The sequence below is a fragment of the Hylobates moloch genome, unplaced genomic scaffold, assembly GCF_009828535.3.
Source record: "Hylobates moloch isolate HMO894 unplaced genomic scaffold, HMol_V3 SCAFFOLD_12, whole genome shotgun sequence".
Lineage (NCBI taxonomy): Eukaryota > Metazoa > Chordata > Mammalia > Primates > Hylobatidae > Hylobates > Hylobates moloch.
The window spans coordinates 56,830,523-56,855,610 of NW_026652287.1; the positions used below are offsets into that span (position 1 = coordinate 56,830,523).

General features: G+C 41.0%; 2 protein-coding genes across 11 annotated transcripts in view; one reads left to right on the plus strand and one right to left on the minus strand.

Annotated features, from left to right (window-relative positions):
- Nucleotides 1-1,962: 1,962 nt before the first annotated feature.
- SPTLC1 (serine palmitoyltransferase long chain base subunit 1) overlaps nucleotides 1,963-25,088 on the plus strand; it is a 61,666-nt gene continuing 38,540 nt past the window's right edge. The window contains exons 1-8 of one of the 8 annotated variants that reach the window (XM_058425286.1): nucleotides 1,963-2,222; nucleotides 5,911-6,000; nucleotides 11,331-11,438; nucleotides 14,010-14,105; nucleotides 14,455-14,551; nucleotides 15,677-15,731; nucleotides 23,194-23,311; nucleotides 23,399-23,605. In XM_058425286.1, coding sequence (XP_058281269.1) covers nucleotides 2,172-2,222; nucleotides 5,911-6,000; nucleotides 11,331-11,438; nucleotides 14,010-14,105; nucleotides 14,455-14,551; nucleotides 15,677-15,731; nucleotides 23,194-23,311; nucleotides 23,399-23,488 — 705 coding nt within the window. In that variant the 5' untranslated portion in view covers nucleotides 1,963-2,171 and the 3' untranslated portion in view covers nucleotides 23,489-23,605. Of the gene's footprint in view, nucleotides 2,223-5,910; nucleotides 6,001-11,330; nucleotides 11,439-14,009; nucleotides 14,106-14,454; nucleotides 14,552-15,676; nucleotides 15,732-16,377; nucleotides 16,500-23,193; nucleotides 23,312-23,393; nucleotides 23,606-25,088 lie in introns of those variants that run through there. The other 7 variants (XM_058425288.1, XM_058425287.1, XM_032170309.2 and 4 more) reach the window with 7 other exon arrangements.
- The window catches only part of LOC116478819 (putative serine protease 47), a 44,822-nt gene continuing 34,186 nt past the window's right edge, over nucleotides 14,453-25,088 (minus strand). Inside the window, exon 6 of one of the 3 annotated variants that reach the window (XM_032170314.2) lies at nucleotides 14,453-14,559. In XM_032170314.2, the coding sequence (XP_032026205.2) occupies nucleotides 14,503-14,559 (57 nt within the window). In that variant the 3' untranslated portion in view covers nucleotides 14,453-14,502. Of the gene's footprint in view, nucleotides 14,560-17,346; nucleotides 17,570-21,594; nucleotides 25,067-25,088 lie in introns of those variants that run through there. The other 2 variants (XM_058425285.1, XM_032170312.3) reach the window with 2 other exon arrangements.

A 25,088-nucleotide genomic window follows, 5' to 3' on the forward strand; every position in this document is an offset into this window, starting at 1 on the left:
TTGCTGGTTATAGGATTCTGGGTTGACAGTTATTTTCTTTCAGCATTAGAAACACATTGTGATGGTTTTTTTCTGGTGTCTGGTTTCTGATGAAAAACCTCCCGTCATTCAAATTGTTTTTCTGTACGTATGAGGTGTCATTTTTCTCTGGCTGCTTTGAAGATTTTTTTTGTCATTTGTTTTCAGAAGTTGTCTGTGATGTGCCTTGGCAACTATTTGTTTGCATTTGCCCGTATAGATTTTGCTCAGCTTCTTTAATCTGTAGATTTAAACCACTTGACAAATTTGGGAAGTTTTTAGCCATTATTTATTTGAATACCTTTTTAGCTCCCCGCCTCTTTCTCTTCTTCTGGAATTCCAATGACACAAATGTTAACGTCTTTTATTATAATCCCATGGGTCCCCGAGACTCTGTTCATTTCTTTCTAGTCTATTTTCTTTCTGTTGTGCTCAGTGAATAATTTCTTTTTTCTTTTTTCTTTTTTTTTTTTTTTTTTGAGACAGAGTCTCGCTCTGTCACCCAGGCTGGAGTGCAGTGGCGCGATGTTGACTCACTGCAAGCTCCGCCTCTCGGGTTCACACCATTCTCCTGCCTCAGCCTCCTGAGTAACTGGGACTATAGGCACCCACCACCATGCCCAGCTAATTTTTTTTTTTTTTTTAGTAGAGATGGGGTTTCACCATGTCAGCCAGGATGGTCTCGATCTCCTGACCTCGTGATCCACCCGCCTCAGCCTCCCAAAGTGCTGGGATTACAGGCGTGGGCCACTGCGCCTGGCTGTCAGTGAATAACTTCTATTGCTTGTCTCAGTTCACTGGTCCTTCCTCTGCCGCCATTCTGCTGCTGAACCCATCCACTAAGCTTCTTATTTTAGTAATTTGGTTTTTCAGTTCTGATATCTCTGTAGGACTCTTGTTTGTATCTTCCATTTCATCACTGAGGCTTTTTATTATTTCATTTGCCTCAGGTGTCTTCATGGTGGCTCATGAAAATATTTTTTATCGTGGCTACTCCAAAATTATTGTAAGATAATCTTGATATCTCTGTCATCTCACTGTTGGCATTTGTTGTTTCATTCTACTTGATATCTTCTGGTTCTTGATATGAGGGATATTTGATGGAAACCTAGACACTTTCATATTATGCTGCTGTAGTCCATGTCTAGTTTAAGCCATCTCTTTTATTTGGCTTTCTCTGACATGGTTCCAACAGGGGAAGGGGCTGGGGGACTGCTGCCTCATACTGCCAGGAGGAGGAACAATTCAGGGGCCCTACTCGGCCTCCACTGACATCATTGGGGGTTTCTTTGTTGCTGCTGGGTGATGGTAATAGTCCTGACTCTCCACTCGCCCTCCTATGACACTGCCCAGGAGGAGATGGGGAGGGTGCCCACTACTCCCAAGTGCAGGTAGAAGTTAGGACTCTCCATATGTTCTTTGCTGACACCACAGTGGGGGTGGAGGGGGTCCACTTGTTACCAACTGATAGGAATAAAAGGCTCAGCTTCCTACTTGGCCTTCCCTGACACCACCTTAGGAGGGGTGTCGCCTCGTTACAGCCTCTCGAGGGTCAAAGTCTAGGTTCCCTGCTCAGCCTTTGCTGACATGGATGGGGCTGGGTACCCCTCATTTTTTTCTGTGGTGTTTGGCTACAGTAGAATAGTCATTATCTAAAAGTTTTCTGTCTAGCCGGGCTACCAGTATTACTTCTCAGGGCAAAATAATGGCAGAGTAATGTGGCAGTCAAATCAGAGATGCCACTGATGGTGAGGCACACCAGTATTTTATGTTTCTTAGAAAAGTATGTGAATAAACTGATAATGTCATCCATAGTAAGATGCATGCTGATTTCAGAGAGATTAATATATAGTGAGAGTGTGCTTCTTGGAATAGATTAAATATGGTAGTTATGTGAAAAGGACTCATGGATGAAGAGCAAACAATGATACTTAAATATTCAAACATGTTTTATTTATTTGCTATGCTCATGTTAACAATCAGTGATTGGTCAGCTTACAAAAACAAGCATTCCTTTTTGAGAATGTTGACAAGACCCTTTAAACCCAATTTGGTGGATCTCTTTTCCTTGCAGAGATAGAGCTGCCTGCTTTGCTATTCAGAAAGGATTACAGGCATCCCGTAGTGACATTAAGTTATTTAAGCATAATGACATGGCTGACCTCGAGCGACTACTAAAAGAACAAGAGATCGAAGATCAAAAGGTATGATTCTTTTGAAGAAAATTACACAGTTCTTTTGTACTTTCTAACCAGCTAAATTATATATGAAATGGTAATTTGTCATGAAAACTTGCCTGTGGATCACATTTGGATATTAAGATGTTCCTGCTTATTAAATGTACTTCGTGTCAGAGAGCCAAGTCTGATTGTAATTGCCTTGTCATTGCTGTAATTACATATAGCAAATTGGAGGGAGGTAATCCAAGCAGCTTTCTAAGAGATCAAGAGAGGCTGTAAAACAGTATGTGCTTAGTGAGGCGGGGAGATGTCTACTCATAGCTGGGCATAAGGACACCAAAACTTACTAGGCCTTTAATGGCATGTACCTAGTGAATTCAGAATAGGCTTAGTCATTCCAGAATAAATCATGTATCAATTACATGAGGAAAGAATGGCAGCAAGCTTATTATATTAATATATGAACAAAGTGAAGCCCTTTCTCCCCACCCCACCTGTATCCTGCTCTGAGTAGCAGCTGCTGCCTGTGGGAAATGACTGCCCCTAACGTGGTCTCCATCCAGCCTGCAGCCCTGTTTTCAGCTCTTTCCTCTCAAGAACCTAACATAACCCCAGGTGATGGTGGTTTGGAAGTAGCTCCTTGGCGTTCTGATTAGAGTGAAACAGAGGAAGTGTGTTCAGAGCATCCTCGTTAAAATTATAATTTATTTTCCTCTGATGACATGGGTAAGTAAAGTAGCTCAGGTCTGTGGTTCTGAGCAGGGCACCATGATGTGTGTCTTCATCTCAGACACAGTTTCAGGTGGACTTTGCCAGTACAACTCATTCATAACTAGAATAAATGATAAAAATGCTCATCACATTTCTTAATTTAGTGTATTTTGTGTTAATTTTCAATTTTCCAAATATTTGCATTATTCATTTAGGATTCTGTCATCTTTGTTTAGGTGTCAGCCTAAGTGCATCACTTCATGAATATACATATTCTCATGATGACTGTGCATGCTCTTGCCATTTTATACTAAATCTGCTGTAGGCTAACGTTTCACATTTACACAATTTAGAAAAATCTATAGGCAAAATCTGAAAACAGCCCATTCCACTGGTTAATTTATTTCTACAAAGTATAAAAAGATGTTTCTTATGATGATGCAGTAATAGAAAGCTAGTCTGTATTCAGTAATAGAACTGCAGTCTGCTGCCATTTGTTTTGCCAAGTTAGTGTTGTATAAATTTGGAAAACATCAGATTCATGTTTTGTATGTGCTCTTTTTCTCCAAGGTCTGTAAGCCTTAGAACTTTTTTTTAAATGAGCAACAAGAAGTAAAATTAAATATCTTGAAATTTATTTCCGCTTTATAATTTTTACTTTTTCACTAATTTATATTTTTCTTGCTGAGAGCAGGCTTTCTAAGTAACTGTACATTTTGGTTTTTAGAAATATTCATTTTCAATTTCATTTTCACATAAATAATCTGGTCGTTAACACTTTGAATGTTTTCTTTGTCCATTTCCCAAGTGCTGTGGTTCATGAATTGTTTTTTATCCGCTTTCCTACAGGGTTCCCATAATGGTCAGTGGATATGAACAGTAGTTCATAAAAGGAATACACATAACCATGAAGAAGGGAAAAATAGCCTGGCCTCACTAATAATCAAGGAAATTAGGCTAGGAGTTTTGCCTGTTAAATTAGGGCATGTTTTTAATAGTAATAGTCAGTGCCAACACAGGTGTGGTGAGACAAGGAGTGTTCCTATGACACTGGAAAGAGTTTAAATTGGCACTGCCTTTCTAGAAGGCAAATGGGCAGATACATTCCAGGATCCAAGTAATTCCATGCCCTTTGACCCATTCCTGTGGTGCTGTCTTTAAAAACTTACGAGAAATGATGTCACATATCGAAGGATATTCATATTGTGATACGAAAAAGCAAATGAGGGAAACAACTAAATCCAACATTAGGGAAATAAGTAGTTTATGGTATAGTCACAGGCAGAACGTCTCCGTTAAAATCACGTAATCCGAAATAATTTAGAAATGCTCATAGCATAATGTTTTTAAAATCAGGTCCTAAAACTACAGTAAAATCCTGATTCTGAACAAAATAATTTATATGTTTATACAAGAAAGACAAAAATTATCACCATGTGGTATGATTAGCTAATTTATTTAATTGTTTTTTGTACTTTTCCACTTCCCAAGAATCCTACATTGAATATTTTTAAATCTAAGAAAATGTTTTTCCTTAAAGACAGGCAGAGGTAGCATGCCCTGTGTAGAAATTAGGGTGGCATCTCTTCATCAATCACTTCTAACATATTGCTAGCTCCCCAGCTTTGAGTTGTGAGTTGACAGAGTAAAGATGATTGAGCAACATCAGTGATGTATACTTTTTATTCCTCAACGAACTTTTTTTTTTAGTGCTACTGCTGTGGGTTGTAAAATGCCCCTTAAAGCATTGCTCTGATACTTTCTAATTCTGATCATTTCTAATTGTCCATTGGAGCAGAAGCTTAGAGGCAAGAAACATCTGAGTAAGAAGGTAATGGCAAACTCTATCTGTGGATCTCAGTATTTTTTGTAGTCCCACACACCTGAACCATGTACAATTTCATACATGTGAGGGACTTATTAGTGACTTGCTCTGAGCAGAGTGTGTGAAGGTGTGTGTTTTTTGAAAAGAAGATCTCTGCCGGGCGTGGTGGCTCAAACCTATAATCCCAGCAGTTTGAGAGGCCGAGGTCAGTAATCAAGAGGTCAGGAGTTCAAGACCAGCCTGGCCAACATGGTGAAACCCCATCTCTACTAAAAATACAAAAATTAGCTGGGCGTGGTGGCGGGTGCCTGTAATCCCAGCTACTCGGGAGGTGCTTGAACCCTGGAGGCGGAGGTTGCAGTGAGCAGAGACGGCGCCACTGCACTCCCACCTGGGTGACAGTGACACTCTGTCTCAAAAAAAAGAAAAGGAGACCTCTCTACCCCACCACCTGGGAACATCATTGGACAAGCTCATAGTCAAATTTTGCTTGATCCGATAATAGATCAGTGGGGAGTGAGGAGAGAACAGGGTTGCCCCTTTTTTTGGGAGGTGAAGGAAAACGGTTTGAGTTTTTTAACTTTTTGTTATGGAAAAATGCCAACATACAAGAAGGAAACACAGTGGTATAGTGAAGCCCCCTGTACCCTTCTCCCAGCTTTGTTATCAGCATTACATCATTCTTGTGCCATCTGTTCCTCACCCCGTCTTCATGATGATGACCTTCATTATAGTTGTTTTGGGTAAAATCGACAGACATTGAACCACATGAATGCAGCCATACAATTTTGACCAGTGATTATACCCATGTAACCCAGGAATGTCAGCCCCCATTATGATGTAAAACATTCCCATTTCTTTAGAAAGTCCCTTAGGCCCCTTCCCAGTTGGAGGTTTGGAGGGTTTTGTTTGTGTTTTAATATTCTCAGAGTGCCTAATTAGTTCGTGTGTGTGTGTGGGGTCACCTAGCTAATGCTGTGAGCTGAAAAACATGTCTGAGAGAAGCTAGCACTGTTGTTCATCTCAAAATAACCCATCACAAACACTGAGCTTTCAATTCATTCAGAATATTTTTTTAGGAATAAATCTTGTAAGGTGAAAGTGCTGGGGAATATGTAACAGATCTTGTCCTTAGAGTTACTGAAATGTAAGATGTCTGCTTTTTCTCTTTTAAAGAATCCTCGCAAGGCTCGTGTAACTCGGCGTTTCATTGTAGTCGAAGGATTGTATATGAATACTGGAACTATTTGTCCTCTTCCAGAATTGGTAAGCAACCATGTTCAGCTGTAATTTTAATATTTGGACTATTTGACAGATGTGCCTTTTGTTTATGACCGCTTTTAGTGTATAACGTCTGCGTTGCTTTGCACATTAGGCCTCATAAGCGTATTTTGCTCAGATCAGGGAAAAAACACAACACTGAATGCCAGTGCTGGGCTTCAAAGAGTAATCAAGACTGCTCTGTTGCCCAGGCTGGAGTGCAGTGGTGTGAACACAGCTCACTGCAGCCTTACCCTCCTGGGCTCAAGTGATCCTTCCACCTTAGCTTTCTGAGTTAGCTGGGACTACAGGCACTTGCCACCACACCTGGCTGATTTTTCCCTTTTTTGTGGAGTAGGGGTCTCACTGCATTACCCAGGCTGTTCTCAAACTCTTGGGCTCAAGCGATCCTCCTGCCTCAGCCTGCCAAAGTGCTGGTATTACAGGTATGAGCCACCACACCTGGCCAAAACTTAGCTTTAGCTTTTTTTTTTTTTTTTTTTCCGAGACAGAGTCTTGCCCTGTCGCCAGGCTGGAGTGCAGTGGCGCCATCTGGGCTCACTGCAACCTCCGTCCCCGGGTTCAAGCAGCTCTCCTGCCTCAGCCTCCCCAGTAGCTGGAACTACAGGCGTGTGCAACCACCCCCAGCTAATTTTTGTATTTTTAGTAGAGATGGAGTTTCACCATGTCGGCTAGGATGGTCTCAATCTCTTGACCTCGTGATCCGCCCCCGCCTGGGCCTCCCAAAATGCTGGGATTACAGGCATGAGCCCCTGCGTCGGCCATACGTAGCTTTTAAGATCCAGCTTTATTTAGGTGAAATCAACGTATAAAATACACCTACTTTAAGGGTAAAGTTTGATAAGTTTTGACAGATGTATACACATGTCTGTCACCACAGCCATCACCACCACAGTCAAGATACATAACGTTTTTATGTAAGACAATGTTTGTCCAGAAAGCAAACTTTATCCAGAAAGCTTCCTGATGCCTCTTGGTAGTGAGTACCAATGTTGGCCCCAGACAGCCATTAATCTACTTTCTATTCCTGTAGATTAGTTTTACCTTTTGTAGAATTGCATATGAATGAAAGCATAGCTTGCTTTTTTGTTTTTTTTGTCTTTTTGTTTTTTGTTTGAGATGGAGTTTCACTTTCGTTTCCCAGGCTGGAGTGCAATGGCACGATCTCGGCTCACCACAGCCTCTGGCTCCTGGGTTCAAGCGATTCTCCTGCCTCAGCCTCCCAGGTAGCTGGGATTACAAGCATGTGCCACCACACCCGGCTAATTTTGTATTTTTAGTAGAGACGAGGTTTCTCCATGTTGGTCAGGCTGGTCTTGAACTCCCGACCTCAGGTGATCCACCCTCCTTGGCCTCCCAAAGTGCTGGGATTCCAGGTGTGAGCCACCACGCACGGCCAAAACTTAGCTTTTTAATAGTGAAAGCAACATAACTGTTTTTAGAAACCATGACCATTGAGATTTCCTTTATTGAGGTGAAATTCACGTAACACAAAATTAACCAATTTAAATTGTACAGGACAGTGACATTTGTTACATTTACCATGTGTGCAACCATCAAACTCTAGGTCAAAAACCTTTTCGTGACTCGCAAAGAAGACCTCAAACCCATTAAACAGTCACTCCCGATTTTCTTCTCCCTCTAGCTCCCAGCAACCACCAGTCTGCTTTCTGTCTCTATGGATTTACCTTTTCTGGTTATTTCCTATAAATGGCATCATATAATATATGACCTTTTCTTTCTGGCTTCATTCACTTAATGTTTTTAAAGTTCATTAACGTCGTATACCATGTATCAGTATTTCATACCTTTTTAATGCTAAGTTATGGTCCATTGCATGGATAATACCACGTTTTGTTTTATATATTCATCCACAGATGGATATTTGGGTTCTTTCTACCTTTTTGCTATTGCGAATAGTGCTGTTGTGAACATTTGTGTACAGGTATTTGTTTGAATTCCTGTTTTCAGTTCTTTTATGTATATATCTAGCAGGGTAATTGCTGGATTATATGGTAATTCTGTGTTTAACTTAATAAGGAACTGACATACTGTTTTCCACAGTGATTGCACCATTTTACATTCCCGTCAGCTATGTACCAGGGTTGCAGTTTCTCTACATCTTTGTCAGCACTTACATTTTCTAGGGTTTTTTGTTGGTTTGTTTAGCCACCCCAGTGAGCATGCGGTAGTATCTCACTGTCGTTTTGATCTGTGTTTCCCAAATGGCTGATGATGCCTCTTGTTTGTTTGTTTGGCCATGCGTATATCTTTGGAGACATATCTATTCAGGTGCTTTGCCCATTTTTTAAATTGGGTTGTTTGTCTTTTTGTTTTTAAAAGAATTCCTTGTATATTCTGGATACTAGATGTTTATCAGATACATGATTTGCAAATATTTTCTCCTATTTTGTGGGGGTTTGATTCTGATACTGTCCTTTGACACACAGGTTTTAAAAATTTTGATGATGTCCAATTTATGTGTTTTGTCGTTGCTTGTGCTTTTGTGTTTTATTTTAAAATCTTTGTTTAATCTGGCCGGGCATGGTGGCTCACGCCTGTAATCCCAGCACTTTGGGAGGCCGAGGCGGGTGAATCATTTGAGGTCAGGAGTTCGAGACCAGCCTGGCCAACATGGTAAAGCCCCGTCTCTACTAAAAATACAAAAAAATTAGCCGGGTGTGGTGGTACACGCCTGTAATCCCAGCTACTCGGGAGGCTGAGGCAGGAGAATTGCTTGAACTCGGGATGTGGAGGTTGCAGTGAGCCGAGATCATGCCAGTGCGCTCCAGCCTGGGCAACAGAGTGTGAGACTCCATCTCAAAAAAAAAAAAAAAAAAAAAAAAAATCTTTGTTTAATCCAAAATTATCAAGATTTACTGCTATGTTTCCCCCTAAGAGTTTATAGTTTTCAATCTTACATTTAGGTCTGTAGTTCATTTCAGTTCATTTTTGCATATGCGATGATGAAGAGGTCCAATTTTATTCTTTCACAAGTGGTTATCCAGTTTTGCCTGCATCATTTGTTGAATGTTTCCCCATTGACTGGTCTTGGCACCCTTGTTGAAATTAATTGACCATAGATGTATGGGTTGATTTCTAGACTCTATTCTGTTTCGTTCTTCTATATATCTGTCCTTACGCCAGTACCACACTGTGTCAATTATTGTAGCTTTGTAGTGAGTTTTGAAATCAGGACATGTGAGTTCAACTTTGTTCCTTTTCAAAATTATTTTAGCTGTTTGGGGTCTCTTGAAATTCCATTTGAATTTTAGGATTAGCTTTTCCATTTCCGTAAAAGGTATTGTTGGGATTTTGGTGGGGATTGCATTGAATATGTAGTCACTTTGGGAAGTATTACCATCTTAATGATATTAAGTCTTCCAGTCCATGAACTTGGGATTTTTCCATCTATTTAGATATTTCCTTCAGCAATGTTTTGTGGTTTTTAGCGTACACGTCCTGCACCTCTTTGGTTAAATTTATCACTAAGTATTTGATTTTTTTATTCTACTATAAATGGAATTGTTTCCTTAATTTCCTTTTTAGATTGTTTACTGCTAGTTTATAGAAATACAACAGATATTTGTGTATTGCTTTTGCATAATGTAACTTCTGCTGAATTTGTTAGCTCAAATAGCACTTTCGTGGATCTTATTCTATGTATAAGATTACACCATCTGTGAATAGAGATAATTTTACTTGTTTCTTTTCAATTTGGATGCCTTTAATCTTTCTTGCCTGATTGCCCTGGCTGGGACCTCGACTACAGTGTTGACTAGAGGTGGCGAAAATGAGCATCTGTGTCTTGTTCCTGATCTTAAAAGGAAAGCTTTCAGTCTTCTACCATTGAGTGTGATGTTAGCTGTGAGTTTTTTGTAATAACCTTTTATCAGGTTGAGGAGGTTCCTTCCCATTTTTAATTTATTGAGTGTTTTATCAGGAGAGGTTCTTGGATTTTGTCAGTTTTTTTCCTGCATTTATTGGGATGATCATGTGGGGTTTTTCCCCCTACATTCTTCTAATGTGTATGTAATACATATTTGATTTTTCCATGTTGAACCACCCTTGCATTCGGCCATTGAGATTTTAATCTAGGAGTCTATTAATTTAATAAGGATTCAAAATAAGGGTTCCATATGTTATTTTTAAGTGTTTTCACTATTTCTGAGGAAATCTAAATATATTTTAAGTATCAATAGAAGAGACGTATTTGTTTTCTTCTTTCTGTTTTTGTAAGAGTGTCAGCGGTTGATAGAATAATGGGAGGGAGGTGGTGAACCAGAAGGTACTAGGACGTATATTATAGGGCTACAGTAATGAAGCAGTGCTGATGGGCAGATACGAAACTAAAGATGAAGTATAGGAACAGCTCAAGTGTAGATAAGCACTGAAGCTGGGCATGGTGGCTCACACCTTTAATCCCAACACTTTGGGTGGCGGAGGTAGGAGAATCACTGGAGCCCAGGAGGTCAAGGCTGCAGTGAGCCATGATCCTGCCACTGCACTCCAGCCTGGGTGGCAGAGCAAGACTCTGTCTCAAAAAAAAAAAAAAAAAAAAAAAAAAAAATCAGTATTGTGCTGTCTGTTGTTAAGTTGAATCATTTTAGACCATCTAAAGGACAGTTGATTCTCATCATTCACCCTACTTATATTCTATAAAGTTGCCATGAACACTGGAATAAGAAATACTAAACTATTGCTGCTAGGGCAAATAATAGGGTTAGGTTCCTCTGAGCCTCTGGTTACAACATTTTCATCAACCAGTTGACACAAAACTTGCTTTATGTGTATTTTTGTTTAAAGGTGTCTTATTTAATGTCTGTTGATTCATTGCACAACAACTCATGCCCGAACAAAGCTTCTCTAACACACAAATTTTCTCCATAAGGGACATCACAGCACTAGGAGTAACAGACGGCACTTTAGCATGACACTTGGGGGCCACTCTAAATAGCAAAATCACCAACAAAAAGCACAGAAGTCCAAAAAAGTGGCAATAAATAGGCCATGAAAAGGGTACTTGTTCACAGGATCAGAGCTGAAACAGTTGCCTGTTCACCCTCACCTGGGAAAACACGTGTCAGGTAATTCAGATTCTTCACTGCTCTGCACATGCACATATCTGTGATGACAGGAAAAAAGTATTGATTTGGAGGTTGCAAATAAATTTTAATAAGTAGATGAATTTGCACATATAGAATTCACAAGTATTGAGAGTCAGCTGTACATACTTTTTAATCTTAATTTTTTTCTTCATAGTATGTTCTATATGGTGCTAATCATTAGTATTTTAACCTTTATATAACACTTAGGTTAAGTTAAAATACAAATACAAAGCAAGAATCTTCCTGGAGGAAAGCCTTTCATTTGGAGTCCTAGGAGAGCATGGCCGAGGAGTCACTGAACACTATGGAATCAATGTAAGTTCCCCTTTTTTAAGAACGTTTCCCCTCTTATAGGAGACATGTAGTTCCATTCTGCTAGGCATATATTTTTATAGGCACAAGACCGCGCTCCTTATCAGTTTGAAGGGTCAGGAAACTTTGGTGTCTGTCACCTCAGTGAGCCCAGGATGAGTCTAGTCAGCCAGACCAGGGAACCCCATCTTCCTTCTGAACTTATAAACTCGGAGTGGGTAGTCATGGTTTGTGCTCTGTTTGCAAAGTTGCATTTGAATTGGCTTTTAGTGTCTCTTCTCTAGAAATTGTTAAATTTTGCCTTCCAATTATTTCTTAAAATCATTAGGAATTTCCTGAGTAGTCTTTTCAGAAGTATTCATGATGGCAGAGAAAGGATACTGTTTCTAGTATTTAAAAATCTGTATTCTATATAATGTGTTTGTGGGAGGTAGATACAGTTATACGTGCGTGTGTGTGTGCGTGTGTGTGTGTGTGTGTGTGTGTGTGTCAGTGTGTGTCAGAAACACCACTGGCATGCATTCAGCAAAACCTCTTAAAGTCCCAAACAGACTGAGGTGTCATGTTTCCTTTTCTGAGGGAAAGGGACCCAGACTGCCTGCAGTGCCTAGTGGGTTTTGCTCCTGGAGCCTGAGGGCAGAGGAAGTCAGCCAGTCTTGAACAGCTGTCTTACCAACCACCACGGGAAGAGTTACAGAAAGCTTTTTCTCCAAAACATGCGCATAAGAGCTGTGCAACCTATGTTACAGAGTTGAACTATAAAACGTAAAATTGCCTTACATTATCAACATCCCGCTACCATATAGTCCCAGAGAAAAATGTAGAGCAGAGTGAATATCCCGGGAGGTTGGATGGAAGCACCTCCTCCAAGGCAGACTGACATTCAGCAGTTAGATGCACCGAGGAGGTAAATGGAATAAATGGAAAGATAAATGGAAGTGTAATTCAAGCAGATTTAGCAGTACACTACAGCCTTTTTTAAGGTATGAAAATTTTTATGGAGGAAAAAACTCGAACTTCACTGTTGTAGTTTTGTGAATGCTTCCAGCAGTTGTCACTGAGGAAATACTCACAAGCGCCTGAGAGTAGAGAGCAGAATGTACGGGCTTTATTTGGATCCTGATTCAAACAAATGCTGTTAAAAGAAAATTTGGTGAGACAATCAGAGATATTTGAACACCAAATATTTGAATATATTTAACATCAAATTTAAATTTAACATTTAAAAATTGTTAACGTCTTAAGTATGATACTAGTTTTGTGATTATGTTTTGAGAGAGTTTTTATCTTTTAGAAATACACAGTGTAATGTTTATAGATGAAACCCCGTGAAGTCTGGGACTCACTACAAAGAAATGATGAGGGTGGTAGGGGAAATAGGTGAAGCAACGTTGTCCTTGAGTTGATAGTGTTTGAATCTCTGGGTGATGGGGATTCTTTGTTCTGTTCTACTTTGTTCAGGCTTGAAATTTTTCGTAATGAAAGGTTTGGCCGGGCGCGATGGCTCACGCCTGTAATCCCAGCACTTTGGGAGGCCGAGGAGGGCGGATCACGAGGTCAGGAGATGGAGACCATCCTGGCTAACACGGTGAAACCCCGTCTCTACTAAAAAAAATACAAAAAATTAGACAGGCGCGGTGGCGGGCACCTGTAGTCCCAGCTACTCGGGAGGCTGAGGCAGGAAAATGGCGTGTACCCGGGAGGCGGAGCTTGCAGTGAGCCGAGATAGCGCCACTGCACTCCAGCCTGGGCAAAAGAGCGAGATTCTGTCTCAAAAAAAAAAAAAAAAAAGAAAGGTTTAAAAATGCTTTTTAAAAAGAGCAGGAGTGCAGAGTTTCTCAAAACTCCGCTGGATCTATGAAACACTAAGGAAAACACTAGCTGTGTTCTGACAATCCATTAACATGGCCATCAGTAAATAATGATTGAATGCCTACTGTGTGCCCAGAATGGAACTTGGTGCTGAGGGCTGGACCCAAAGATGAGGACCGAAGGAGTTCTGAGTGGTCAGAAAGATGTAGGACTCAAAGCCCATTAGGCCATTAGAGCACATTAGGTTCTTCTGCTGTCCAGTTGGTCAAAGATTCCATCGCCATGACGTTTGGATAAATTGACTTATGAAATGCTGAGAGGCAAACTGAATACAAGAATAAAGTGCTCAAAACTTCGATAGACTCGTTTTTATTTATCTCAGTGCGTCCCATGAGGAAGGCCAGCTAGACCACTGTTTTAGCGAGGAAATATTCTTATTTTGTACCTGTGACTACTTTTAATATCGAACAGCTCTGGGTTTTGTCTTCTTATAATTTATTTGTCTTTGCTGTGAGTTAATTTGTCATGTATGATGAAATGGTAAAACTGTATAAAATGAGGCAGTTTCAGAGATGGGCCATGAAACTCCAGTTCATTCAGCGATAGATGTTGTATGGTTTATTTTTTATTTTCATGTAGATAGGTAGTTTGAATCCAGATATTAACAGACAGTTTAATGCTGTTAAATTTTGTCTCTAGGCTTGAAGTTGGCCTTTTTTTCTTTAAACTGTGGAATAACTGTCACTCCTCCTTTTCCGGCAGATTGATGATATTGATCTTATCAGTGCCAACATGGAGAATGCACTTGCTTCTATTGGAGGTTTCTGCTGTGGCAGGTCTTTTGTAATTGACCATCAGGTGGGTTCTTTTTAAAAACAGGAGCTAAAACGGAAACTAATTTCTCCATTGGTCACCTCAAAATATAACTTCGAAATACGAAATTTTACTTAGTTTATCACACAGTTTTTATTTAAATGTCAATTTTTAAAGAATCACTCAAAATATTTCTACGTAGAAATGATCTCTCATTTAACAAAAAGTCTTGTTTCTGTTACACGTATAATGTTTATTTATGGCTGGATCTTACCCCCGCCACCACATGTACACACTGTTCAGTAGTTGTTCTAGAGAACCGATGCCTTTCAAATGTTTACCTAGAAAGGACGGAGAATGTGTATACGTCTTCAACTCATTTGTTTCTTCTCAGCGACTTTCCGGCCAGGGATACTGCTTTTCAGCTTCGTTACCTCCCCTGTTAGCTGCTGCAGCAATTGAGGCCCTCAACATCATGGAAGAGAATCCAGGTATAACCCTTTAAAAACCCAAGAAATCAAAAGAGATTTTAGGTTACGTTAGTTGTGTTACTGATTTACTTACTGGAGAAATTATTTGCCAGACAAAACTGGTTTGCAGTTACATTATATGGCATTCGTAGGAAGAACGGCAGTGAAGAAGCTATTCCCGCCCCAAGGACTTGGGGTCAGAGCTTTTCTCCTGTGCTTGGAGCCGGAGCCAGAGCCAGAGCCAAAGCAAGGCTAGCTCAGATAATGGGTGGAGATGCTGGGAGGAGGAGGGGCTCTCAGCCAGTTCTAGGCCTAAACGTTCCATTGGTGTAAATAAGCCAGTCTTTATTTGGTTAATAGTTTTTTGAGAAATCAGCTGAAGCATGCTGCTTTTTTATCTGTGTAATTTTATAAATATTGTGAGTTTTCGCCTTTAGCCTTTGAATCATCAGTTGGTACTGAGGCCAAGCCGGGTTTACCAGCAAAGAACTTACTCGGTGGGAAAAATAAAAAGTCTACTGAGAATTTAAAATGTGGCCTTTGGCTACGGCAGTGCCACCTTTGCAAAGCTTAAAACGGAAAGGGAGCAGCAGGCCCTACCCGGTACAGTATTTCTGAATCTTCATCACTGATACTGGTTCAGAGAACCAGAAAATGTGTGTCTCTGTGCTCATTCATATGCTTGCTTCTCAGATGGCCTGGCACTCCTACCTTCTGATCAGATACTTTAGTTTTGGGATTTTCCTTGAATAAAAAAGGAAAATATCAAGAAAAGATTGTAAAAATTACTTTACTATAGTTGATTTTTTACCAAATTGTTTAGGATAAAGAAATAAGCAATAAATTTGTACCCTTTGATTCTTAGCCAGATTAGGATCTTGATGAGAACAGGAGGGATTGATTGCTCTTGAAAGCATCATTCCAGGTTTGTTGAAAGTGGGACAGTGAGGTGAGAAGGGGCCAGTTAGCACGCACCAGAGACAAAGCTTGGGCCTTCAGGGGAGTTTGGGTTCCTGGCTCTGTTAGTATGTAGAAGGATTTGTAGCATTTTAAATTGATGAACTTGATCTGGGTCTTCAAAAATATTTTTAGGTTAGTACTATCATACGTTTCAAATAGACTCTCAAATGTATTTTTTTCATCTAGGTATTTTTGCAGTGTTGAAGGAAAAGTGCAGACAAATTCATAAAGCTTTACAAGGGTGAGTTTTATGTATTTTCAACCAACATAAAGTTTATCGGCACCACACTTAACAACTAATGGAAAGTTTTAAATTTATAGGCTTGGATCAGTTTGACCAAATTGCAACTAAGAAACCAAAAACTTAGTTCACTCACATTGGTTTATTTGTATAAAACCAGATCATCTGTTTTAAAGAATCTTGACTTAAATGAAACAAACTCATTAATAAAATATTACAGCAGTACAGAAGATAGAAAGATGAAAATAACAACCCAACATCTTACCACCAGAAATAACCAGGGTAAACACTGAAGCATCTCTCCATGTCTGCACACACAGGGATGCCATTATATATTATGTAATTAGATGACTGGGTTCATACCATCTGTGTTACTTTTTAATAAATTAGTAAGTTTTAACACAAGAAAAAGAAACAAGTGAAATTTTATCAGTGTTTCTTCTTTTTTCTTTTTTTAAACTACACAAGAGTCACTCTTTAAGATTCCTCTGTAGTTTAAAAAAAAAAAAAGATCGAGGTTGGTGATATCTCCAGGCACATTTCTGGTCTTATAGAAAGTGATTTCACATTGCCCAGGGTCTTTCTTTTTGCCTTTCCTAAGGTGAAACATGCTTTCTCGGTCATGAAAGTCCTATCTCTGTTCCAGATACGGAAACTGGAGACTTAACTGAAAGAAAAGGACAATTGATAAATGAGTACATCACAGCTGTTCCAGATAAAGAAGGGGCAGAGACAATTAAAGTTCTGGGTGTGTCTGTGTGATAGTAACAGCAGTTCTTGCATGATTTATGGTAGAGAGATATATTTGTATTGGTTCCAGTTCCATTGGTTTGTGAAGGATTAATATGCCAACACAGCCTAGCATATTGGAGTCACTGGAAATTCATCAGCGCTAGCCTTACATGCCCTTCACTCTGTGGTGTTAACCTGCCTTTTTCTAAGTCCAATCTCCACTTACCCCAGCTCTATCACACATTTTCTTTCCAAAATTCCTAATCCTGTCTTCACTCCCCTCACTTTTAGCTAACAGCCTGGCCTTATGCTGTCACTTGGGACTCTGTCATATTTCCTGACAAATCTACACACCTGTGGGTATCTGAACCAGTCTTCCCTCCTGTAGGCCAATAAATGTTGCTCCAACTACCACAGGCCCTTTTTTAAGGACTGAGTGCCTTTGCTTGTCCCTGCTACTTTGTCATCAGCCTGTCCCCTTTCTTGTGTCATTTGATTAGCAGTCACATCCACTTTAAATTCCTCTTCCCTGTCACCCGACGTTTCCCTCTGCAACTCCCCATGTCTTTGCTCCTCTCAGTAGCTATCATCTCCACGTCTTCACTTACACTGGCAGCTCTGAGACCTGGCTTCTGCTACTGCCCTTCGCCTGGACTGTTTTTGTGGAGGTCTCCACTGACTGCTGAATCCAGTGGACCATCTTCAGAGCTCATCTTCTTGATGTCCCCATAGTTTTCAGCACAGGTGACCACTCTTTCCTTCTTTGGACTCTGCTACACTGCACGCCTGGATTTCCTTTTACATCTTTGAATGGCTCCATCTCGGTCTCCTCTGAAGGCTTTCTTTCAACACCTTGCTCTTCAAGGCTTTGTCTGTGCTGCTCTTGTTACCTTCTTGAAGAATTGCCTTCTTCCACACCTGGAGCTCCACACTGTTTCATGACACCTGTATGTAGACAGCTCCCAGCTTCATATCTCCACCCTGGACCACTGCAGCTGCAGGTCTCACACCCAATTGCCTACTCAGTATCCACAGTTGGAAGACTCCATGGCACCTCATAGTAAACACGCATTCAGAAGGGTCTCAGGGGCAAACCGTGCTGGTATCTAGATGGTTACAGAAAACAGTAAACAAAATAACAAAGAGGCCAGTGTGACAGGAGGGAAGGAGTGGGAAATCTGGTGGAAGATGAGGGCTGGGTCATGGGCCATCCGCACACAGGGACTTGTGAGCCGTGATGAGGGCGTTGGCACACAAGAGGAAGCCTTGGCGTGGTTTTGAGCAAAAAAGTGAAACAGCCTATCTGATACCCTAGCAAAATTACTTTTGCATGGTGTGAAAAAATACATTGAACAGCAGTAAGAACAGAAGTAGGGAGACCAGTTAGGAGATTGACGCAGGTGAAAGGTGATGGTGACTCTGACCATGTTGGGAGCCATGGCGTGCGAAGTGTCTGGATTCTGGGTATCTTCTGAAGGGAGAGCACACTGGATCTAGCAGAAGTTCATATGCAGGGTGAGTGAGAAAGAGAAGACTCCAGGTAGAGTTTAGGGGGTTTGGTCAGAGTAAATAGGTAGAGTTGCTGATGAGTGAGAGGGACAGAACTGTGGAGAAATACTTTCTGGGGAAGGTCAGCAGTGGTTATGTTAAGCCCAAAGTGCCCATCAGACATGGAGTGCAGAGCAGCAGCTGGATATACAAGTGTGAAGTGTGAGGGAGAGTACTGAGCTAGAGATAAATTTTTGAGTCTTGGGGTATGGCTATTATATGAAGCATTTCAGTGTGAAGAGGTCAGAAACTAGCGAAGACTAGTCCGAGAAAGAGTGGCCAGTGAGGAAGAGGCAGGCTAGGAGAGCCTAGAGTCCTGGAAACCAGGGAAGAAATTGCTTATGTAGGAGGTCAGCCTGTGACATGCCACTGCTGACAGGCCAGACCAGATAACAGAACACTGATCCTTTGACTTCGTCATGTAGAGGTATTATGACTTGGTGAGTAGTTTCAGGGGAGTGTGGGGTAAAATGCCTGGTTGAAGGAGGTTCCAGACAGGTGGACACGGCTTAGATGACTGTTTTGAGGAGTTTTTCTCTGAAGAGGAACTGAGAAACAAGATGGTGGCTGGAGAAAGAAATTGGTCAGGAGAAGAATATTTCAGTTTAAGATTACTGAGATCAGTTTCTGAATAACATCTGGCTAAGTATAAAACATCCTTTCTCCTACTGGTTGGCCGTACTGTATCCTATACCAGGTTCCCATTTGTACCTAGATGTGTTTCTAAACTCTCTCTTCCATTCCATTGGTATATTTGCTCATTCCTCAGACTCTTTTGATTTTGTCTGTTTTTATCACTGTTTTGGAATACAGGTTTATCACTGCTGTCTGTTTTTATCGCTGTTTTGGAATACGGGTTTCTCCAGAATTACTGCTAGACTCTTCATTGGAACTGCATTAAATTTTCTGATGAATGTGGAAGGAAATGTCATCCATGAACACGAGCTCTCTATTTAAATCTCCCTTTGTGTCCTTTAATGGAATTCCTATAAAGCCCTTGTACCTTTATGGAACCTTTAAAGGGAATTTTCAGACATCCTATAGATTTTGTTGCCGTTATGAATGGGGTTGTCTTTTCTGTTATATTTTCTACTTGATTATTGCTGATTCATAAGAACGTTATTATTTTCTCTAAACTGACCTTATATCCAGGAGTCTTTCTAAACTCTTAGTATTTCCAGTAGTTGTTTCATTCTGTTATGATGATGTGCATGGAAGTCCTGTTATCTGCAATAATGGTGTTCTGTCTTTCCTTCCTAATGCTTTTACATCTTAGTTCATTTTCTTTATTTTATTGCTTTGGTCTGAGTCCCTAAGCTGTATTGAACAGTGGTAATAATAGCAAACATTCTTTCCTTATTCGCAGTATAGAAGCACTTCTTCATTAAGTATAAAACATCATGCTATGGGTTTTTGGGGAGTAGCTTTTATCGAATTATTCCTAGTTTTGTTTTGTTTTGTGGTTTTTTTAAGAGACAGGATTGTGCTATGTTGCCCAGGCTGGAGTGCAGTGGCTATTCACAGATATAGTCAACACACTATAGCCTCAAACTCCTGGACTCAAGCAATCCTCCTGCCTTCACCTCCCAACTAGTTGGGACTACAGGTGTGTACCACTGCACCTGGCTACATGATTCCTAAATTTGAAGGCCTTTTTTTAAAAATCATAAATAGATGTTGAACTTTATCCATTTTTTTTTTTTTTTTTACATCTATTAAGGTAAATCATAAATTTGTCTTATGGCTGAATTACATTGAAATATTTTCTGATGTTACACCATCCTTGCATTCTTGAGAAAACCGTTACTTCATCATAATATCTTTTTCTACACTGTTAGATTTATTTAGCTAATATTTTAATTTGACTTTTTACATCTATGTTTATAATTTAAATGGATCTATAACCTTGTACCAACTTTATGTAACAGAGGAGTCAGTGTTAGGGTAGCTTCAGTAGATGATTTAGCTATTTTCCACTCTTTCTGCTTCATGGAAGCACTGAGTAAAACAAGGCTTGATCGTTTCTTCAAAAGTTGAGAGTAGGTCTCCCACTTTACGGCCATCTGGGCTTGGGGCCTTTGGTTTGGGAATAGTTGTTGATTATCTCTCATATATCTATATTATTTTAACTTTTTATTTATATAAATCTGGTTATGTGTGTTTTCATCATAGTGTGTTTTCTTATCTTTATGTACTGTCTCATTGCACTGTGTTCTTACTCTTCTTCAGCTTCTTACATTTAGCTTTTGGTTTTATTTCTTATTTTCCAATAAATATATTAAAGATAAATATTTTCAAAGGCAGTATCTTCAATGTTTAGTTCTGAATAATTTTTTTGTTCAATTTTTCTCTAATTTCTCACTTCCCTCATCTCTGAGATTGAGTTTGGGAGAGGAAGTCAACATCGTATGCTGGTTTGCCTCTGTTTTCATTGTAATAGAGATAGTTATTGGTGTCAGGTTCTCCCTGTAGACTGTAAGCACACAGTGGAGACCATGGCTACCTTGGTGATTGCTCTGTCCCTGGGAGCTAGCCCAGTGCTCCTTTATCCACTGGGATAAGATGATATGTTTGGCAAAGTCTTTTGTTAAAGAGTAGTGTAATAGACTCTGAAACACGGCTTCTCTGAACTCAAGCTACAACTGTGTCCATTTGGTTTTAATTAAACTCATCTGACATTCAGCATCTAGGCAACCAGAGATGGGGCATTTTGTTGAATTCCTTCTCTCACCAGCATGTGAGATGAGACCATTTGATTAAAAAGCACAAGTTAGATTTGGACCTCAGGTGCCTTGTATTTCTTTTCTTTTTTTTTTTTTCTTTCTCTTTTGAGACAGAGTCTTGCTGTGTCACTCAGGCTGGAGCACAGTGGCACGATCTCAGCTCACTGCAACCTCCACCTCCCAGATTCAAGCGATTTTCCTGTCTCAGCCTCCTGAGTAGCTGGGATTACAGGCACGTGCCACCACACCTGGCTAATTTTTGTATTTTTAGTAGAGACGGGGTTTCACCATGTTGGTCAGGCTGGTCTTGAACTCCTGACCTCGTGATCCCCCCAACCTTGGCATCCCAAAGTACTGGGATTATAGGTGTGAGCCATCACGCCTTGTATTTCTTGAGGAAAATTGAGGCCATTTGATTCATATGAAATGCTATTTGGAAAGCAGTTGTTTTGTTGTTTTTGTTTTTTGTTTTTGTTTTTGAGACAGAGTCTTGGTTCTGTTGCCCAGGCTGGAGTGCAGTGGCGTGATCTCAGCTCGCTGCAACCTCTACCTCCCAGGTTCAAGCGATTATACTACCTGAGCCTCCCGAGTAGCTGGGATTACAGGTGCCCACCACCACACCTGGCTAATTTTTATGTTTTTTAGTAGAGACAGGGTTTCACCATGTTCGCCAGGTTGGTCTCGAACTCCTGACCTCAGGTGATCTACCTGCCTTGGCCTCCCAAAGTGCTGGGATTACAGGCGTGAGCCACCACACCTGACTGAAAGCAATTTTTTAATACTGTGAGAATACATGACCTTTAAAAAAAGAAAAGATACTTGATATATGCATTTAACATGGTCAGAATTTACACAGGAAATGGGTTTTCAAAGTGTATTGCTTAGTTTCTACATTAGTAAAGAACTAATCTAGAAGGTTCCCCCACATTCCACATGCCCAAGATTCCATGATTCAGACCTGTAGCCTGCTTTATTGACAGATCTAGCATGATGTATTATATTTAAAGAAAGGAGACACGAATTAATAATGTTCCAAGGCCAGGTCAGATGAGTTTCCAGAATTCACATTATTGTAACACATAGTAGTCATTCTGTAAAGGCTTGTTGAGTCCTAAACTGGGAAGATTCAGTCGTGCTACCTAGTACTTTTTATTGTCATTTCATTCTGAGGGAAAAACAAATTGTTTTGGGTGAAACAAACTAAATGAAAGGAATCTAAAATGTTTAGCTCAGTTTCAAATAGACATATATCACATTTGTGTCCTAGGAGGTAGGTCAAAAATCAAATAATATTTGTTGTTATAGGATAAAATAGACTTTAAATGAACCTGACTAGATAGTAGCCGAGATCGTGCCACTGCACTCCAGCCAGCCTGAGCGACAGAGCGAGATGCCATCTCAAAAATAATAATAATAATAGTAATATGGCATAGCATCTCATGGCAGCTGTAGTAAAAATACAGGATTAAATTTAATTTAGTTTAAAAATACAGGATTTGGCCCCTAAAGATCTATCTTTCTCCCTGAGAAGCTACAGATTTTTGTGCTGTTAATCCTAAGTAAAAAGAAAATAATTTTAATCCAAGTAAAATCTAAAACTTAACATGCAAATAAGGACATTTTTCTATCGAAACATATTGCTGTTAGTCAAAATATAATGTATGTTTGGTATTTGTTGGGTTTTTCTTTGAGACAGAGTTTTGCTCTGTCACCCAAGCTGGAGTGTAGTGGCACAATCTCAGCTCACTGCAACCTTGACCTCCTGAGTTCAAGCGATCCTCCCACCTGAGCTTCCCAAGTAGCTGGGACTACAGGCACAAGCCACCACACTCGGCCAGTTTTTTTTGTTTGTTTGTTTTTGTTTTTGTTGTATTTGTAGAGATGGGGTATAATGCTGTTAATGTCAGAAATCATCCCTGTAATTTATGAGAGACAAAATAAAAACTAAAGACATAGATAATAAGCAAGGAATCGTAATATAAACGGTAGTGAGTAGCTTGTGAAGGATCCAGACAGTATGGAAAAATAGCAAATGATGGAGCAGAGCCTTCCCTAAAGTGGGTGATGAAGAAGGCCCCAGCAGCAGGCAGTGCTGGAGCTGGGCCCCGGCACGTGCAGCCAGCACAGGGAAGAACAAACATCGGGGGTGAGGGAGCACATGGCAAGGGAATGACAGGCCAAGGTGGGGCCCGGAGGGCCTGGTGGGAGGCTGGGGCCACGAGAGCCGGTCCTGCACTCAGGAAGCCACATCACAGGCAGACTTTTTTAGATGAGGAAGCACTGCCCAGAGTGCCTCGTTTCCCTTTCTTTGTTGGAATTGGAATGATGCTTCCCGTCAGTCGCAAGCTTCTGTACGTTCACTGTGCCTTGACATTGCGGAATTCTAACATTATTTCCCCGTGAGCGATCTTCGAGCCTGGAAGGGACTTAACGGCTGTGTGTGTATTTCCCTTCTTCAGCATTTCTGGATTAAAAGTGGTGGGGGAGTCCCTTTCTCCAGCCTTTCACCTACAACTGGAAGAGAGCACTGGGTCTCGCGAGCAAGATGTCAGACTGCTTCAGGAAATTGTAGATCAAGTAAGTATCCATTGACTTGAGGCAGTCCCCCAACACCACTTCTGCCCTTGCCCCAAGCAGTTTTTTAATGTTAATTTTTAAGAAAAGTCTCTTTGCCCTGAGAGAGAAGAGGGTAGAAAGGAAGATGTTGGTGACCCGCTCTTGACATGGAATCCTAATCTTCCAGGTCCTTCCTAGCTTCTGGCCATGGTAACAGGCAGCAGGCCCTCCCATTGGGTCAATATGTGGCTCCCTCCAAAGATACTCTGTTTTGTACCACTTTGCATTTAAATATACTTGGCCTCTCCTGAAAAATTAGCCTTGCCGAAAACTCACTTGCTCACCGTTTTACAAAGCCAGGCTTTCCTATGTGTAGTTGGGGGAGGCATTGTGTGTGGGCATCGCACACATTCCTCCTGGACGGCTGGCTGTCCCCGCAGCACAGCTCAGGGACAGTCCACTCACAGTCACCCTGAAGTCAGGATGCTCTTGTAAACGGAAAGGAAGACCACTTTTTATAACATGCCTAATTTGGGGAGATTTATTTACATTTATTTATCTTCCAAAAGTTATTTTACTACTAATTGTCTAAGAAGCAGGTCACCAGGGAAAACCGCTTGCCCCTTTTCATCCAGTAGCACTGCCCCTACAGAGTGCTTGCTGCCCTGGGCACGCGGGTTTACAGTGGTTCAGAGCCAACAGAAGTTTCTTTAAAAGGGGGAGGAAGGGCCGGGCGCGGTGGCTCACGCCTGTAATCCCAGCACTTTGGGAGGCCGAGGCAGGCGGATCACGAGGTCAGGAGATCGAGACCATCCTGGCTAACACGGTGAAACCCCGTCTCTACTAAAAATACAAAAAATTAGCCGGGCGCGGTGACGGGCGCCTATAGTCCCAGCTACTCGGGAGGCTGAGGCAGGAGAATGGCGTGAACCCGGGAGGCGGAGCTTGCAGTGAGCCGAGATCGCGCCACTTGCACTCTGGCCTGGGCGAAAGAGCAAGACTCCGTCTCAAAAAAAAAACACACGCACACAAAAAAAGGGGGAGTGTGGAGGAAGAGCAGCGGAGTAACCTGGGCAGGAAGGACTCAGGAGGGGCAGTGGGATGCCACCAACCCCGCACCCCTCTTCCAAGTCCTGGGATGCTGGACATCTGCTTTCAGAAGAATCTGGACTTTTATGTGGGCTGCTGCTGCTGCTGCTTTGAGAAAAATCTAACATATACCTAGTATGTATTTGAGAATGAAAATGGGCATGATTCTGCTTCCTTGTCCAGAGGCTGTAGCTATGTGCGATGCTACTAGGTTTCTGGGGTCATAATGGCAGCTACCACCCATCATGTGCCTTTCCTAGGCCAGGCCCTGTCCTGAGCCTCATCTGCCTAGACAGCCTCTCAGTCAGGCTCTTCTAGGCCACATGGCTGTGCAGTATACAGACCGGGTGTGCAGGCAGCCTCTGCTGCCTAGCTGGCTTCAGCTGTCCTATGTCCCAAATGTTTGAGCCACATAATCTGGAATAACAGATTTGTGGAGAACTTCATAAAATTTGTGGCCTTCTAGAGTCAATTACATTAAAAGATAAATAAAAAGCCCCAGGATCTGAGCTTCCTAAGGAAACATGTCAGATTATGAATGATCAGGCTGGAGCTACTTATCTTGTGAGGTGAGGAAATGCAGCTGATGTCCCCTCAGGCACAACTCTGTGGACATGAAGACTCTCTCGACAGGGAAAAACATCCCACTGCCTGCTTTACTGCCTCATTGTTTGTATTGTAACGTTCCTTAAATACAGACAAACACAAA